Source organism: Panthera onca, chromosome E2 (genome assembly GCF_046562875.1).
Source record: "Panthera onca isolate mPanOnc1 chromosome E2, mPanOnc1 haplotype 2, whole genome shotgun sequence".
NCBI lineage: Eukaryota > Metazoa > Chordata > Mammalia > Carnivora > Felidae > Panthera > Panthera onca.
In genome coordinates this window covers 42,234,711-42,250,930 of record NC_138353.1, presented here as the reverse complement: position 1 = coordinate 42,250,930, position 16,220 = coordinate 42,234,711, and the positions used below count along the sequence as shown (strand labels likewise).

General features: G+C 54.1%; 1 protein-coding gene across 2 annotated transcripts; it reads right to left on the bottom strand.

The window, feature by feature from the left end:
* Positions 1 to 3,325: 3,325 nt before the first annotated feature.
* On the bottom strand, positions 3,326 to 11,925 carry CA7 (carbonic anhydrase 7). 2 transcript variants are annotated; one of them, XM_060650576.3, is made up of 7 exons: positions 11,775 to 11,925; positions 9,039 to 9,236; positions 6,144 to 6,262; positions 5,352 to 5,447; positions 5,185 to 5,247; positions 4,502 to 4,657; positions 3,326 to 4,042 (listed from the first exon to the last, which is right to left on the bottom strand). In XM_060650576.3, exons 1-7 carry the CDS (start codon positions 11,812 to 11,814, stop codon positions 3,920 to 3,922), a joined length of 795 nt encoding a protein of 264 aa, XP_060506559.1. In that variant the 5' UTR covers positions 11,815 to 11,925; the 3' UTR covers positions 3,326 to 3,919. The 2 variants fall into 2 exon arrangements, with proteins under 2 accessions (XP_060506559.1, XP_060506558.1); XM_060650575.3 differs by lacking the exon at positions 11,775 to 11,925 and adding an exon at positions 11,268 to 11,758.
* Positions 11,926 to 16,220: the final 4,295 nt, after the last annotated feature.

Below are 16,220 nucleotides of genomic sequence, written 5' to 3'. Positions count from 1 at the left end.
CTGGCTGCAGGCCAGATACCATCCGTGCTCACAGAATCACATTCTCCCTTCCCCTCAGAGTCTTGACCAACCAGCAGTTCATTTTGCCCTTGAGGGTGAGATCAGAGTTGATGTTGTGACACATGGACATGGGGGGACACATGCCCAAGGTATCCAGGATGGGCAGATACTGTTATCTCACCTTCCTTCCATCCTTAGGTCAGCTCTGGCTGCAGCCAAGGCCTACATCCTGCTCCAGGCCCCCTTAGCTTGGACATGAGTCCAAGGGGACATGAGCCCCCACCCCCACCAGACATCAGCTCTGACAACAATGCTGTCAGCTTACCTTGCAGCCTTCACCTCAGACCCGTTTCTGTCCATATCCCCAACCTTTGCTCAGACCACAGATCACTGTCCCCACAGATGAGCCCTTGGGCAGATAGTGTCCCCAGCCAGCCCTATGGGGACCTCTCAGACCCCTGCAGCAATAGCAGCTCTAGAGGTAACTGGGATTGGGAGCAGGGTTTCTGCAGACAGAGCTCCAGGGGGCTGGGTCTTTACAGCCACCCCATCTCCCGAGGCCCGGAGAAGGGAGACCCAGGGCCTGCATCCTCCAGCTTTGGAGGGAAGTCTATGCCCCTAGCCTGGGCACAAAGTCTATGCTGTGGCCACTGGCGTGGGCTACCCTGGATACCAGGGAGGGCTGTCTGGGAACCTGGGAGCGAGCAGAGCCTATCTTGTCTTGAGTGCTCTGAATGTGCCCTGCATCAGCTTCAGGAGGCAATCTTGTCCTGGGTGAGGATTCAGGACACAGTCCTGGGTCCCTTGAGGCCAGGTTTGCTGGAGGCATTTGGGATCCAGCTGGGGCATCCCATTTGGATGTAAAAGGGTCAAATCTTGGGCTGTGATCATAAGGAGGCCACTTTTGATTTTAAAATAGTTTTAAATTAAAAAACAAATTAAGGGGAAAGATTTAAGGAGTGAGGATTCTTGGTAGCCTTGGGATAATTACTATAAAGCCAGCTCCCATATCTCAAGTCCTCTTTGGTGCCAGGCCTGTCTTGCCACCATGCCCGCGAGGGGCTGGCTGAGGTCCCTGGCATTGCCAGCAGCGTCAGTCCTGTTGTTTCAACTCCATGTGGCTGCCACCGTGCCCATCCCTCCCTCCCGTGGGTGAGCCCAGTTGCTGTGGCACAGAGCAGGAGAGTTGTGGGACAGATTCAGGTTCAAATCCCACTCTGCCACTTGCCTAGTTAACCCTCCCCCAGGCACATCATCACTGTCCGTAAAACGGGGGGTGAAGACAGTTCTTGTATCCTAGGGAGAGAGTCAGTCATCTGCCCCTGGCCCTTGGCCTGTCTTAAGAGGAAGCTTTACTAGCTTTAATTTTCTTTTTTTCTTAATGTTTTATTTATTTTTAGAGACAGAGAGCAGGGGAGGGGGAGAGAGAGAGGGAGACAGAGGATCCCAAGTAGGCTCTACGCTGACATACTGCCAGGCTGACAGTGAGGCTCGAACTCACCAGCCGTGAGATCATGGCCTGAGCCAAAGTCAGATGCTCAACCCACTGAGCCACCAGGCACCCCACTAGCATTGCTTTTCTGCTGCTGCCTGCCCCCAAGCTGAGCAAACACCGTCCTCCAGACACCACCCTTCTTAACGTCTCCGGAAACCTAGAGGGAGAAAATGGTCCTTAGATCGGGCCAGGGGTGCCTGCAAGGGCAAAGCTGTGCCTGGCCTCCCATCAAAGGGCTCTGTCCCTTCTGTTCTTCAACTTCAACCCAGTCTGGAGACAGATTTGTCCTGAGCGTGGGAGTGAGAAGGGTCAACAGAACAAGCCTCTCCCTTCCCTGCATCCCTGGCTGGAAGCTAAAAGTCTAAGACCCAGTTTCTTCCTCTCCTTGTGGCCTCACCCAAAGTCCAGAAGTACCTCATAACCCAGGAGGGCCCTTCTGGTAATAGTGACAATGACAGGAGCTGTGGTGAAGTGAGCAGACAGATGTGTCACCAGCCTCTCCAAACTCAGCAGCTCAGCCTTCTTCCCAAGGTTGTTCATAAGGGTCCTCAGCTGTCTCTCCAAAGGCCCCGAACCAGTGCCCCCTCAGCAGTATATCTCTCTGCTTCCTGTTTGCTGTCCTCCCTCACTCCTCAGCCTCCAGGCTGCCTGCTGCCTTCCCTGCCCATCTGTCTGGGTTGCAGTGATGACTGGGTCTCTAAATCCACCTGGGCACTTTCCTTAGGGAGCCCTCCAGATTTGGGCTGGACTAGGGTGAGGCGAGGAAGCCGTTAGGGTACAAATTTCAGAAGATGCCCACTCTCAGGGGCATCTTATAAATGCAGGATTGAACCTGGGGGTGCATGCCTCTTTAACTTTGCTCCCTAGCCTCATCCTCGCCCCAGCCCTGCCTCAGACTCCTCAGCAGTCCCCAGCATGCCCCTTTCCCCTAGATGTGTTGGGCCCTACTCTGTGACTTTTCTCCTACCTCTCAGCAGCTCCTCCTCAGGGGTTCGTGCTGTTCCTCCTCTGGCCATCCTGGGCCCCCTCCCCTCCAGCACCTTAGGACATTTCAAAGCAGCCTGACTCTCTACCTCTCTCCTGGCTAACACCCCAACATCCCACCAGTTCTTAGCATTCCTCAGCTAGGGCCCTGTGAATCCTATGTCCACCCGGGTCAGCTCCTGCCCAGGCTCCCCAGCCCATGTGGAGGTCCTGCCCTTGGACCCCCTCTTCCTCTCTGATAGCCAAACCCTGTCTTTGTGCTTCACGTCCTAAACTTGTCTCATCCAGCCCCACCGCTCCCCACCTCTGCCACCCCGTCTCCTCTTTCCTGGCTACTGGCCACCACCTTCTCCCTGCTGCTACTTCTGCCTGCTCATCTACACTCTTCAGGGATCTTCCCCCTTTGCCCTTCTGGCTCTTCCCAGCCTATATCCAAGACTCTTTATGACTTCCATTAGCCTTGGGAGGGGCCCAGGCTCTCCCCCAGGCCTCCAGCCCCCCTGGTCCTTTTCACTTTTACACTCTGGGCTCTCTTTCATCTTTGAGTTTGCACACCTACTCTCCCCTTGGCTTCCAACTTACTGATCCTTTATATCTGCCTTGGAATACTGGCTGGAATTTAATTTCTTCACCAGATGAGGTACCCCCCCCCCTTTTCTGGGCCCTCTATATAACCCTTGCCTGCTCATACTGATGTCCCTCCCCACATACTGTGCTTGACTTATCACCATCAATTCCTCCCAATGTCTACAACAGTACTTGACATAGCACAGGTACTCAGTGGGTATTTGTTGCAGGAATAAATGAGTTTATTAATCATTGCATGGATGGATTGTCATGTAGGTGGCTTTGGTGGCTGGGAGGGGATGAGGGAAGAAACTACCTAAGCCATAGCCAGTGTCTGCCCATGGCAGCAGGTGGCTGGAGGGAAAAGGCCATGTCATCTCCAGCAGGCTGGGTGCTGATTTTAATGGCCCGGCAGTGAGGTTCGTGCATGGCGGAGGCCTGCAGAAGAGGTAACGCCGAGAGGGCAGCTCTGCCCACCTCTAATTATTGCTTGAGTCTTTCTGGCAATGTCAGCTGCCTGCCCCAGGGAGCTCGGTCTCGTCCATCACAGTGTGAGCTCAGGGTGGGGCTGCTGTCACTGACAGTGGGGAAGACGGGAGGAGATTCCCAGGGACCTTTGGGTCTTGGAGAGCAGAGGCAGCCTCAGGCTTGGACCATGCTCAGCTCCTGTCCTTCCTGTCCCCAGCCGAAGGGTGTCCCTTGACTTGAGGGTCCCATTAAGAATCCTCCAGGGTGGCCAAGGAGCAAGCCAGCTGAATGGGAGGGGGGTCCACAGCACCCCCCAGGCAGGGAGCCTCAGATGGTTTGGTGTCTGCTGACGTGGAAGCCCTTGGGAAAATGGTGCTCTAGTGGCCAGCTGGGCAGGTAGGCGGCTCAGGCCTGGAAAGAGGCCTTGACCACACGGCCCTTCAGTGGCTGTGGCGGCCGGAAGTTGTTTACCATGTGAATCCTCTCATCATCCTCTGAGGTGAAAAGCAGGCTCCGGAACTTCTCCATCTTGAGAAGACAGAAGAGATACTCAGGGCAGAGCAGGGGTGCTGTCGTTCTCTTTGATCCCTGACACCTCATCTGACATACCTTGCCAGCCAGCTCTACCCCTCTCTCCTCTTGCTACCCACTCGTTCTCTTCCTTTGGGATCCTGATGTCAGTTACCCACAAAAGGGCCTCTGAACCTGGACCCTGCTCCACCCGGCTCTAGTTCCAACTCCATGTGGCTAAGACTTGTCAACAAATGCAGGATTCAGATTCTAACACAGCAAGGGTGGTCCCAGGATGCAGGGGTCTCCCCTCTCAGCCTGTGGTGAGGTCCTAATGACTAATAATCAAGCGAACTCCCAAACAAGAATCTAAATGTTTATTAGCAAAAGATGGGAGACTTGATGGTGGGACTATAAGCTGTAGCTTGCTGGTTGAGAGTGCCCCAGCCCTCCGCTTGGTACTCTGGGAGAACTCACCTGCCTCTCAGAGATGCTGATAGGTTCCCGGAGCACGATCCAGGTGACACTCTCGCTCAGCGGGGGCGTTGTCAGGGAGCCCGGGTAGGTCCAGTAGTGCCGGCTGGCAGGCAGGAGGCACTTGGGGTTGAAGCAGCTGAACTGGGCCTTGGTTCCCTGGGGCAGAGCAGGCAAACCCAGGAATCAGCATAGACCTGCCGCCGGGACCAGACCAGCATCCTCCCCACTCTTTCCTGTTGGCAAGATTTAGTCTTCTCCTTGGCCCAATGATGCAAATTGTCGGCATAGGTCTGTGATACCAGATGCCACCCCCCAGCCTGGACCCGGCCCTGTCCACCTGTTTGCTGGTATGTAAAAGCTGTGGCGCCTAGGGCTCTCTGGGCACCATGTTCTCTCTCTGCCTTTTCCTTCAACGACCCTTAGCGGAGCTGGCTGTAGGATGCCCATTAACACAACAAGCCATCTTATCAATCCTATACCAACCAGGTTGTCACCTGGGCACTGAGCGAGGCCACTGACTCCAATGAAGAGGAGTCATTTGCAGGGCACTGCAGCTGCTAACCTGTACTCTTCATCTCAGCGAGAGTTTGCGGTCAGGCTGCAGTGGATGGGCCCACTCTGTGCTCCAGCCTCTTCCTCCCACCAGGCTGCTCTGGGTCAAGACCATGGACCCCTGGTCTCACCTTAAACCGAACCATGTAGAGCGCGTCTGTCAGACGGTTCATGCTGGGGTGCTCATCCCCTGTCTGTCAGGGAAAGGGTAGTGTGAGCCCAGCACCCAGCATGTCTGGAAACTAGGGGCAATGTCGGCCTCCCCGTGCCCCTCTTGGCCCCGATAACCACCCCTTACCTCCAAGAAGACACCGACCACAGCCAGGCCATCGGGCGCTGAGGCTGCCTCCCCAAAGGTGCTATACTTCTTGGCGTTCCAGTGAACGAGGTGCAGCTATAGGGGCAACAACAGGCCAGGCCAGGCCAGTGCTTAGCGCCTCCGAGGGGCCGTGGGAGCTCAAAGCCGGGCTTCCCTCTGCAAGAGGGGTAGGAAGCCCCCAGGGGCCACAGATAACATCCACACTGCTCTGGGCCCAACCCTTTCCTGAGCCCCAGGTGACCCAAAGAGAAATCTGGCTCAGGCCCTGCCCTGGGTGAACTGCGAAATAGATAATGGCCATCCATGTGAGAAGATGGTGCCTGCAGCTGAGTCCAAAGAATAAGTAAGGGGTTATCAGACAGAACCCTGGGGAAAGATACCCCAGGTAGAGAGAACAGCATAGGCAAAAAGGCTGGGAGGTTTGAGAGAGCCAAGTGTGGACAGGAGATTCTTCACATGCTGGTCAATGTGGGGGGAGGTCAGGAAAAGATGAGGGCAGATAAAGCCACTTTCTGCAGGGCCTTGAACACCAGGCTCAGTCCTTGAAGGGTTGTCAGCAGGGTGTGGTAGGACTGGACTTATCCTTCAGAAAACTGCTTCTCGAGTCACAGACCAGGGGGCAGAGTTCTGGTGGAATACCCTGTGCTAGGGGTGGTCTCTCCCAAACCTCTGGCTGTTCCTCCTCACCCTCTCTCGACCCCCACACCAGGCGCGTGACCATCCTGGCCTTCTCCAAATAATAAAGGGAGGGCTCAGGTAGAGGGCCTTTACCTCGCTGGGGAACGACTTGCCATCCACCGTGTGCTCTGAGCCCACACTGTGTTTCTTGCCCCAGTGGAAATGGAACTGTTTGAGTCGGTATGGCCCGTCCAAGGGCCCCCCAGTCACCACTGCAAGAAGAAGTGTAGTAATTTATGTGAGAGAGTCCACACGGCCCGGCAGCTGGTAGTGCCAGGACCAGGCCAGTGCCCAGGAGAGGGATAAAGTTTTCACTCGGAAAATTTGTTGGGCTAAGTGGGCTCGGGTCAGTCTTCACCCAGTGCCGTGGGCCCTTTGCGGGGCCAGGGCAGGAATCCAGGCAGCCTGCAGGTGGAAGAGGAGTCCGGTAGTGACAGAGCGCACCACTCCACTTGGCCACCCTCCCCGTTTCTGCCCACTTTTGCACGGAAGCTGGGCCCTTGTCTCCCAAGCCCCCGTTATCGCTAACAATAGGCCTTTCATGTCTGGATCCCCTGGACCCTGGACCCAGGGTTAGATTAGGGGGATTCTTTTGTTTAATCCTTCTAGAAGCCTTATAAAAGTCATAAGAGACAGAACCTTGTGTTTTCTCTATCTTACATTGGAGGAAAATGAGGCACAGAGAGGGCAAGGCATTTTGTCAAGATCATTCAGCAAGGCACTAAGTTAGGATATAAGCCTGTATCTCCTTCATAAGTCCAGAGCCCAATCCCCTAATCATCAGGCCACACTGTCTCCCTAGAACCTTCAGCCTTCCCAGGACCTGGTGTTGTCCAAAGGCCAGCTCCTGACGGTTCCCACTCTAATGGCCGGGCCCGGGCCATTCCCTGTGGTCTCTTTGGAGGTCCCTACTTGTGCTGGCTTTGTGACTTTCTCACCCTGATACCTGGTGAGCTAGAGCCAGGCACAAGGCCTCCTGGGACTGATTGAATTTCCAGGTGAAAGGGATCAGGCAGTCGAGGGAGCCCCAGCGAGGCTTGAATGTGAGTCGCTGGATCAGGTGACTGCCCCAGGCTCAGAGTTCTACTAGGCCCCTCCAGGATGGGTGACCAGGGCAGGGCCTTGTCCCCTGGGGGCCCCGTGAGGAGGAGGATGACTGAACAGTCCAAAGGCCATTCTTTGCTACCTTGCCCTATCTGAGAAGCAGGGCCTGTCCATAAGCATTGCCGGCTGGTGGACAAAAGAAGTCTGGGGCGGGAGGTGGGGGTATGGCCGTGGCAGGGGCCCAATCAGGCTGCTCCATCCGGGAGAGGCAGGAGCAGCAGGGTCTGATATGACCTGTGGGGGCCCACCCCTCTGAGCATGCCCCACCTGAGATGCTGCAGTGTGGCCTCTCGGGGAGTAAACCCCTTGAGCTTGGCTCCCTTCTCCTCCTCTCCCTGTCCTAACTACAGAACACACTACTGTTCACTGTGCACTCACCATGTGTTCAGCACTCTGCTGGCATCAACCCCCATAGTGTCCTTGAGAGGAACACATTGTTATCCCTTATTGGACAGATGTATGACTGAGACTTGGAAAAGCAGGTGTCCTCCCCAAAGTCACACAGCTGGTGAGTGGCAGAGCCCCAAATGTCTCACTCCCAAGCCTACTCTCTTTCTGCTGGTTCCCTGTCCCCTCAGGCTTGGGTATTCTGGTAGGGAGGGAGCTCCATCCAGGCTTGAAAGTAAGCCGCTGGATCACTGGTCCAGAGGCATGCCCCCTTGGCTCCCTTTCTCCCTTCCCAACAACAGTGGCCTTCACGAAGCTACAGATGTCTGAATTGAACCCTTAATGCCCTCTGCAAGCTGTTAGGAGGTACAGTCATATGAAAACTGCTCCATCACAAACTGTCATTTAGGGTCATCAAGAGCCCCAAAGCTCTGGGTGAGACGCTTTTCTAAAAATTCAGTTCCAGGAAATGTCTTTCTTCTGAGAATCCGCTGGATTTCCTCCCCTCTACAAGAACTATAGCTGACCCTCTTTCCCTTTTTTCCTAACCTACCAGGGAACTCAGGGCTAAGCAACTAAGATCACTCCTCTGTGGTTTCCTTCCTCTTCTCTGCTTTTTGATTTTTTACTTGAAACTTAATTTCCTTTGTGTGCTTTCATTGTATGCAGGATGAGAGGTGGAGACAGAGAGGCAGAGTACCAGTTACTCCCTTACACAAAAAACTCTAGCAGGTTCCCTCCTTGCCCCACTCTACCTTTCACAGGCCTGTTTATAAGGATAAAATCTCTTCACTGAGGAGCACTCCTGAGGCCTCCACCTAGGAATTGATTAGGAAAGAACCTGGACTCTCATCCCAGGGTAAAGAGATGCCATACGTTCCCGCTGGCCGCTCTCTGGTGCAGGCTAGTTGGAATCTTGAGCTCGTGGGTGAGTTGGAGAGAAGACCTTTGGAGTTGGACCAGGCTTGTTTGGAACTCCCCACCAGTGGGGCAAACTCCCCATTGAGTCTCTATTTGCCCGTTTTAGAGGTGGGTTCTTGAGAGAATAAAAGAACTGCCTAAGACCTTAGCAAAGGGCCTGGCACACAGAACACATTAGCTCCTTTCTGTCTCTGCTGGGCTTGGCCAGATCACACAGGGAGGAGGGTTTGGCCTTAGGCCACACAGCAGGTGACTCACAGGGCCCAGAGTGAAAACAAACCTGACCTAAAGCAGTAAATGGAAGAGAAGGAAGGGAATTCACATTTCTTGAGCATTTGCTATATGCCAGCACTACAAACATCACTTCCGTTTTTCATTTTTCCTCCCTATGACCCTAGAGAGGAAAAGAGCATCCTGTTTTGTGCATAAGTTGACTGAGGCTCAGCCTAAGCCTTCAGAGCTGGTGAGAGGTGGAGCCTTCCTTCCCTGCCACAGCACGCCAGCCTTCCTGAGCCTGTCCAACGCAGGGTGAGGAGCCCAGGGGGAGGGGGCCAGCCTCCGCCAAGGGCCACTCACCAGTTCGGTCGTCGCTGTCATTGAAGTCCACTTGGACAGAGTGGCCATTGTTGGTGATGCTGAGGGATATGCAGGCCTCGTAGGAAAGCTCCAGTGGCTTCAGGCTGGGCGAGTACACAGCCTGGCTGGACACGATGTTGATTGGTGACTGGCGGTCTCCCTGGGCAATGGGATACAGCTTGTGCCACTGTGAGGGGCCTGCAGATGGGGAGAGGGCAAGGACTCAGGCTAGCCTGGATCTCTGGGCCATGGGCTGAGGACCCCTGTGGGGGATGGTCTCCCTGGTATCCCTTCAGAGGTTAGCCCCTGCTTTGGAGCTCTTGTCCCAGCTCTGCCACTTCCCCTCTCCGCCTCCATTTCCTTGTCTGCAAAATGGCCTTACTAAAACTCATCTCCCAGAGCTGATAAGAGGCCCCGTGAGGTAATTTATGGAAGGGAGCCAATATAGTCACAAGCCAAGGGGCGGTTCTAGGCAGTGACTCCTCCCCAATTCCCAATAGTGCTCACAGAGGGCCCCAGGCATCTGAAGTCCCTGACCTGACCGTAACACGTATCTGGCCTCTTCCTGCACCTTGAGCATGTTCGTGTTGGTGTTTGTGAAAATAATAACATAAGCTAACATCGACCTAGCCTTGGCTCTGAGACATGTGTTCGTTCCTCACAATCACATTGTGAAGCAGATACCAGCATGATCCCCATTTCATAGATGAAAGAACTGAGGGCAATTCACCCACACTTCGCACACACACTTCGGTACCGATATAAACACACAGCACGTGCATGTCTGGCACGTGCCTACAGACTATAGAGATTTTCATGGGTACATACGTGTATGCACAGTGACCTGGGTTCATCGGGCCCAGAGTGGCCAGGGCCAGCAACATACGTGTGTATAAACACACACAGCGCTGCCACCTACACCTGACACACGCATGTACACCGTCACACACAAACACTCCCTGTTGCAAACCCAGGTCTGCAATAAAAGACTACAGCAAAATACGTGCTCGTGCAAGCACATACACATACACCTGCGTGCACACCCACGAGCGCCCACCACCTGCCTCCCAGAGGCTCCATCTGCAGCCTAGAGGCTCGGCATCTCCCTGGGGAACATCCTGAGATGCAACCTATTTTTAGAGCTATTGCCGGCTGGTGCTTCTCCCCGTTTTTGGCTTCTTAAGTTTTCCTGAGAAAACAGCAGCAGGTGCCGACAGAGCTGTGTCCCCAATGGATGAGTCAGAATCGTGGCCCAGACCCACTGGGTTATTTTTGAAGTCCTGTGAGCATGCCGCATGCCGGCACCTCTATTCTCTGTCCTTCCCTCTTTCATTGCCCCTAACCTGAATGACCCAGGTCTGGCTGGGTGAGGGGCAGTGGCCTGAGGGTGGTAGGCCCATGGGGCAGGCCCTATAGGATACTGGGTGCTCAGAGCTGGTGGGCAAGACTAGCAGATGGATACAGTCAGGGGACTCTGACTCTGGAGGAAACACCCATAAACTGTCTCAGAGCGGGTGCTGGAAGGAAGATGATCTATGGGTTCTGTCAACCTGCCCCTTCTCTGCCTCTCTCTCCCACTTTGCTGGTCTCTGTTGCCTTTTTCTGAATGTCTCTAGCTTTGGCATGCCCAGCTCTGGGGGTCTCCCCTCCAAAATATGCTCTTGTGTCCCTGGATCCCAGAGGGAGCCAGACACACAACAGCCCCTCCCTAACTCCTTCTGACCCACTGCAACCTCCCAACCCCCTCCCAACCTCCTCCCAATTAGCCCAGGACCCCCATCCTCCCACAAAGAGTGACTGTCTCTCTCCAGAGAGGGAAGGCGAGGAGTGTTCCTGTCACCAGCACCTTCATTTCTCCCCACATCCACCTGCCCTGCCTAGCATTTTCTCCTGGCAGGGTAGGTTTTGAGTCCTCGCTGTTCACCAGAGGGAAAGGGGGAAACACTTACCCCACACCCCTATACCCACTTGGTAAGAAATAGCCCGAAGGGTAACTGACCTGTCCCAGACTCACATTCAAGCCATCTGGCTCTCCCTCTGCCTCTTTTCCCTTCCTCTGCATCCTAAGGAAACTGAGGCAGGATCGGGTGCTATTTTCCCAATCAAACCAGGAGGCTCGTGTGGGCCACGGGCTCCCACGCTTCACACCAGGACGTGCTCAGACACTCTGCTCGATGTAGACACCTAGACACACGCGCGCGCCCACAAATGCCCCCTTCCCGCACGTACCTGCCAGCAGGAGAGCCCGGACACTTCCCCGGGGAAACTCTCCCGGGGACATCGCGCCCTTGTCCAGCAGAGCCCGGCTCCCGGGAGGTCCCCGCACACACGCCGTGCGCGCTCCCCGCCATAGACACCCGCGCACAGCGCTCCGCCCGGACCGCCCCCAGCTGCCCAGGGCCACCTCCGCCCCCTGTGCCTGCGGCGGGTGAGTGAGTGTTGGGGCCCAGGTCCGGGCGAGCACAGCAGTCAGGGGCTGCGCGGAGGAGGCGGCAGGACGCGCGCTCAGCCAGGGGGTGGCTAGCTGGCGGCGGGGCAGGCCGGGTCGCAGCGCGGACTTTGGGCCAGGAGTGGGGGAGCCAGAGCTTGCGCCGGGCGGGTGGGCTGGATTCGGGGGGCTGGGCCAGAGGGGGGTCCCGGTTCCTCCCTGACGGTGGGGGGCTTGAAGTCCGGGAAATCCGGCTGGGCTCGTGGGTTAGATCCAGCGGGTCGGGGCTGGCCAGGGTCTGCGCCTACCGTCGTTCTGGCCGTAGCCCCAGCCGTGGTGGCCGGTCATGCCGCTGTCGTCCCCGCAGCCGTGCACCTGCCTGCTCCTTCCTCTCAGTTCCGGCTGCGGCTCCAGCCCCGCTCGCTACCGCCGAGCAGCCTCTTAAAGCTGCGGCGCGCAGGAGGAGCAGTTCCCGGGGGACCCGCCCCCCCAACCCCCGGCAGGGCGAAAGAGGCCGGCGGTGCTCCGCCCCCGCCCGCCCGCCGGCTGGCCAGTTGAACCCGAGAGTTGGGTCGAGATGGGGGAGGTCAGGGGACGTAAACCTCTCTCCCTACTCCCCATCCCCCCTCCCTGGCTGGACGACTCTCCCTTTTCACGTGTACGGGCTCCGGACTGTCCTGTGCTGAGGACTGCCCAGGTTTCCCCACATCCCACCCCATCCCTGGGCTTGTCCCTGAGCCGTAAATCCAATTCCCAGGGACCTGGACTCTGGGCCCTGAGTCCTCTGGGATTAGAAAGTCCCCTCTAATATGCAAAGTGCCTTGACCATCAAGTCACCAGAAGTGGAGCTTCCCCTGTTTGCCAGACACTAGGGCAGGCGCCAGGCCAAGCTTTCTGTCATCTACCTCTCGTATCTACCCTACGACATTGAGTGGTACTTCCATGAGCCCTCTTTCACAGAGAGAGGGCTGAGGCCTAGAGAGGTAAAATGACCTGCACAGCGTGCAAGGGATTCACTCCCAGTTTGTCTCACTCCAGACTTTGCTCTTTACCACTTCCCTTTGGTGCTGGGGCAGGGGTCCTGTGGTTATGGGGGATCTAGGAGCTTTGGGTAGGAGAGGGGACAGGACTGGCAATCCAAACCCCTGGCCCTAGTGGAACCAGAGCCTCAAAGGGAGAATGGGAAGGAAGTAGCATCAACCCGCCGGCAAGAGGACAGACAGTCAAGAGCTGGCTCCCTCATAGAACCAAGACGAGGTTCCCACCCTCTTATTCTCTCCATTGCTTCCTCCTTCCCTCCAGGACTCTTTGCCTGTCCCTCTACAACCTGCTATTTGTCCTTCCTCTCCTTGCCTCCTCATGACCTTTGGCACACCAACTGGGAGCTCAGGCCCTCCACCCTGCACTCAATCTCACTGCCTGCCTTGGCCCAACATTTTCCCGCCCACAAGCCTTGATCCTTGCTGTGCCCTCCTCTGTCTTCCACCCACTGGCTTCAGGTGGCCCAATCTGATTCATCCTAGGATGTGGCCTTGTGCCAAGGATAGGTCTTGTCTCTGACTAGGCCTCAGCAGGCAGTTTTGGGAAGACACACAGATGGGTGGATGGAAGGACAGACCAATGATCCCACCCAGGGTCCTGTACCCAACAGGAGGTGAAGGGCCATTTGACCTTGACCAGAGGAGACTATTTCAGGCCCTGCTCTTGGCTGACCTTGGGAAGGAGTCTGCCATCTTGTCTGCTGGCTCCCCTGCATCTCTGTGGCTATCTCAGTTTCCCTCTTCTAGGCCCTGAACCTCAGTTCCACAAGCTAGAGTTGCAGAGATTAATTGATAACTCCTTGGCTGGGCCAACGTCAGTCACTGACTTCCCAGCCTGCCTAGCTACCTTTCTCTGACCCAGGAGCTGGAAGGGGTTTTTGCTACAAATATGGCCATCAGGCAGCGGCAGGGGACTTGTGATAGAGATTCAGGGGATGGGGCCCCCAAGGGCAGCGTGTGACAGAGAATACAACACTGTCAAGGCTCCAGGTCTAAGCCAGAACTGTCATCCTCAGACCAAGAAGACATGCTTGCTCCATCCCAGAGGAGGCAGCCACCCTTCTCCTGGGGGAGTCGCAACACTCTCAGGGCCTGGGGAGGAGGCCCAAATATATCTACTTTATTGATCTGCTTCTCCTTTAGAGTGACCCAGGCCTTTTCCATAGTTATTTATAGTATTAAAAAAATAAAGTTGGAATTATTCATACAGCTTGCATCCAATCACAGCAACCGTAGGTGGATTTTTGTCCCGTTTTACAGATGAGGAAAGGAAGGCTTAGAGAAGTTGAGTTAGGGAAGAGTTAGGGAACACAGTGACAGAGCAAAGATAAAAATCCAGAGCTGTTGAGTCCCTTATTCAACACGTCTAAAAGCACAGAGAGGGGGAGGAAATGGATTTTAAATTTGATTGTCATTTGCATATATGCAAGACTTTCTCTGGAAGGACTTAAGAAAGCTTGGGAGAGTGCCTCCAGGAAGGAGACTGGGAGACAGGGAGGGTGGGGGAGGGTGCTGAATGGGGGTAGGAGGGACACTACTGCTTACTCCTTTGTACCTTCTGAAAGAAACTATTACCTCTTTAACAACAAAATAAAAGTTGATCTGGTTTGTTTCCTTCCCGCAGCCTATCTTCAGCAGTTTACTCCAGGTTCTGGAGTGCTGGGCACTCAGGCAGGTGAAGGAGCCGATGCACTCTGCCCCTTTCAAGTGAAGCCCAGTTGCCCCAGCAGCCCACTCAGGTCAACTTGGGAAAGCCTAGGCCCCCATTCAGGCACCTCCCATTTCTATTCTGTGTTGTCTTTACAGATGAATTGATTTCACTGCCCCAAAATTTACTCTTTGGTCTCACTGCATTAGTGGTTCACTGTTGATGGGGAAGGGGAACATGAGGAGGGGGTGAGTGGGTATGAGGGCTATGATGGAGGGCTGGAGGAGGAGGGCAGGGACAGTTTACACAGTCATATCTCATTCATCAAGTGATCTTGACCAGATTTCACTTCCTCTCTGGAAGGTACAATGTCTTTGCTCTACAAGATAACTGAAGGGATTGTCCCTGCCCAGCCTTCCTCATGGGGATCCCTGTGAGCATTGGTTGAGACAATAGCTGCCCAATGCCCTAGCAACAAGTAAAGTCAGGTGTACTTCTCATTGTACCTAATGCACAGGGCCAACAGGCCAGGCCAGAATCCCTGTGGCCTGGAGACTCTAAAATCAAAATTACAGTTTGTCATATTTTTTAAAAAACATTTCCACTCAAAGTACGTATGTTTATGTGTGCATACAGTCAGATGGAATGATCTCATGCATGGCTCCAAGCATACCTGGCTGTGTGACTTGGAGCAAGTTACTTTACCTCTCTGAACCTGTCTTCTCATCTATAAAACAGAAATAGAGAGTCTAGAAGGCTAATAGGATGGTCAGGTGACATGATGTCTGTGAGACTCCTGGTATCAAGGATGTACTCCTCGGACCCTAGAATGTCTATTGTTGCCCCTTTTCCTTAGTTTGCTGGGCACATTTAGAACCCCAAACATCCCATTTCTAATTACATCTATTCATTGTAGGAAACTTGGAAGAATCAGAAAAACACAGAGAAGAAAGTTAAAACCACTGGTTGTGTTATTACCCAAGAATCATCATTATTAACATTTTAGTGACTATCCTGCCAGGCTTTTTAGGTATGTCTGAGTAGTACTGAAAAGATAATGAGAATCATATATATAGCTTTGTGACCTTTTTTTTTTTTTCATCTAATGCCCTATGGTAAGCATTTCCCTGCCTTTGAGAGCTCAACACTTAATAATCTCTAGTGTATAGATTATTTCTGGTTTTCACTATTGTAAATAGCACTACAGTGAACATTCTTATTTATACATCTTTGTGTGTGTGTGTGTGTGTGTGTGTGTGTGTGTCTGATAATTTCCTTGGGACAGATTGCTACACGTGGAATTACCAAATCGGATGATATACATATTGCCAGTAAGGCATTTTAGAGTGAGAAAGTATGGTGGAAGTAGTTTCAGAAATTTATTCTTTTGGGGCACCTGGGTGGCTCAGTCAGTTAAGTGTCCGACTGCAGCTCAGGTCATGATTTGGCGGTTTGTGGGTTTAAGCCCCGCATCAGGCTCTGTGATGACAGCTCGGAGCCTGGAGCCTGTTCCAGATTCTGTATCTCCTGCTCTCTCTGCTCCTCCCCAACTCACTCACACGATATGCATTGATCGAAGACTTACTAATGCCACATTCCGGGCCAGGCATGGGAGATACAACTGTGAACATTACAGACCCACACCTGCCTCGGGGAGGAGTGGGGGTGAAAGGCGAGAGATTGGCTAAGGAACACCAGGATGAGAAGGGCTAGGATAGGCAAGGACAGGAAAGATCGTGGCAGAGGCCTGGGAAGGTGTCCTGGGTTGTGACTTACTCTTTCTGCCTGGTTTCTCATGGATTGTAAGCTCTTCCAGGGCAGAGCTAGCCCCAGACTGCTTGGGAAACTAAGGATCCAGGCTCCCCCAGCTGAGGCCAACCAACATGGGTAAAATAATCGACCTGATCTGGTGTCTGGCCAGATCTGTTGGGGTGTTTGTTTCTAATTCTTGCACCACCTTTTAATATCTGTGAGGCTTTGGAATTTTACTCACCTCTTCAAGCCTCTGCTCTCATCTATGAAATGGGGTGATATCTGTTGCTTTGGATGAGCACAAAATGATGCAT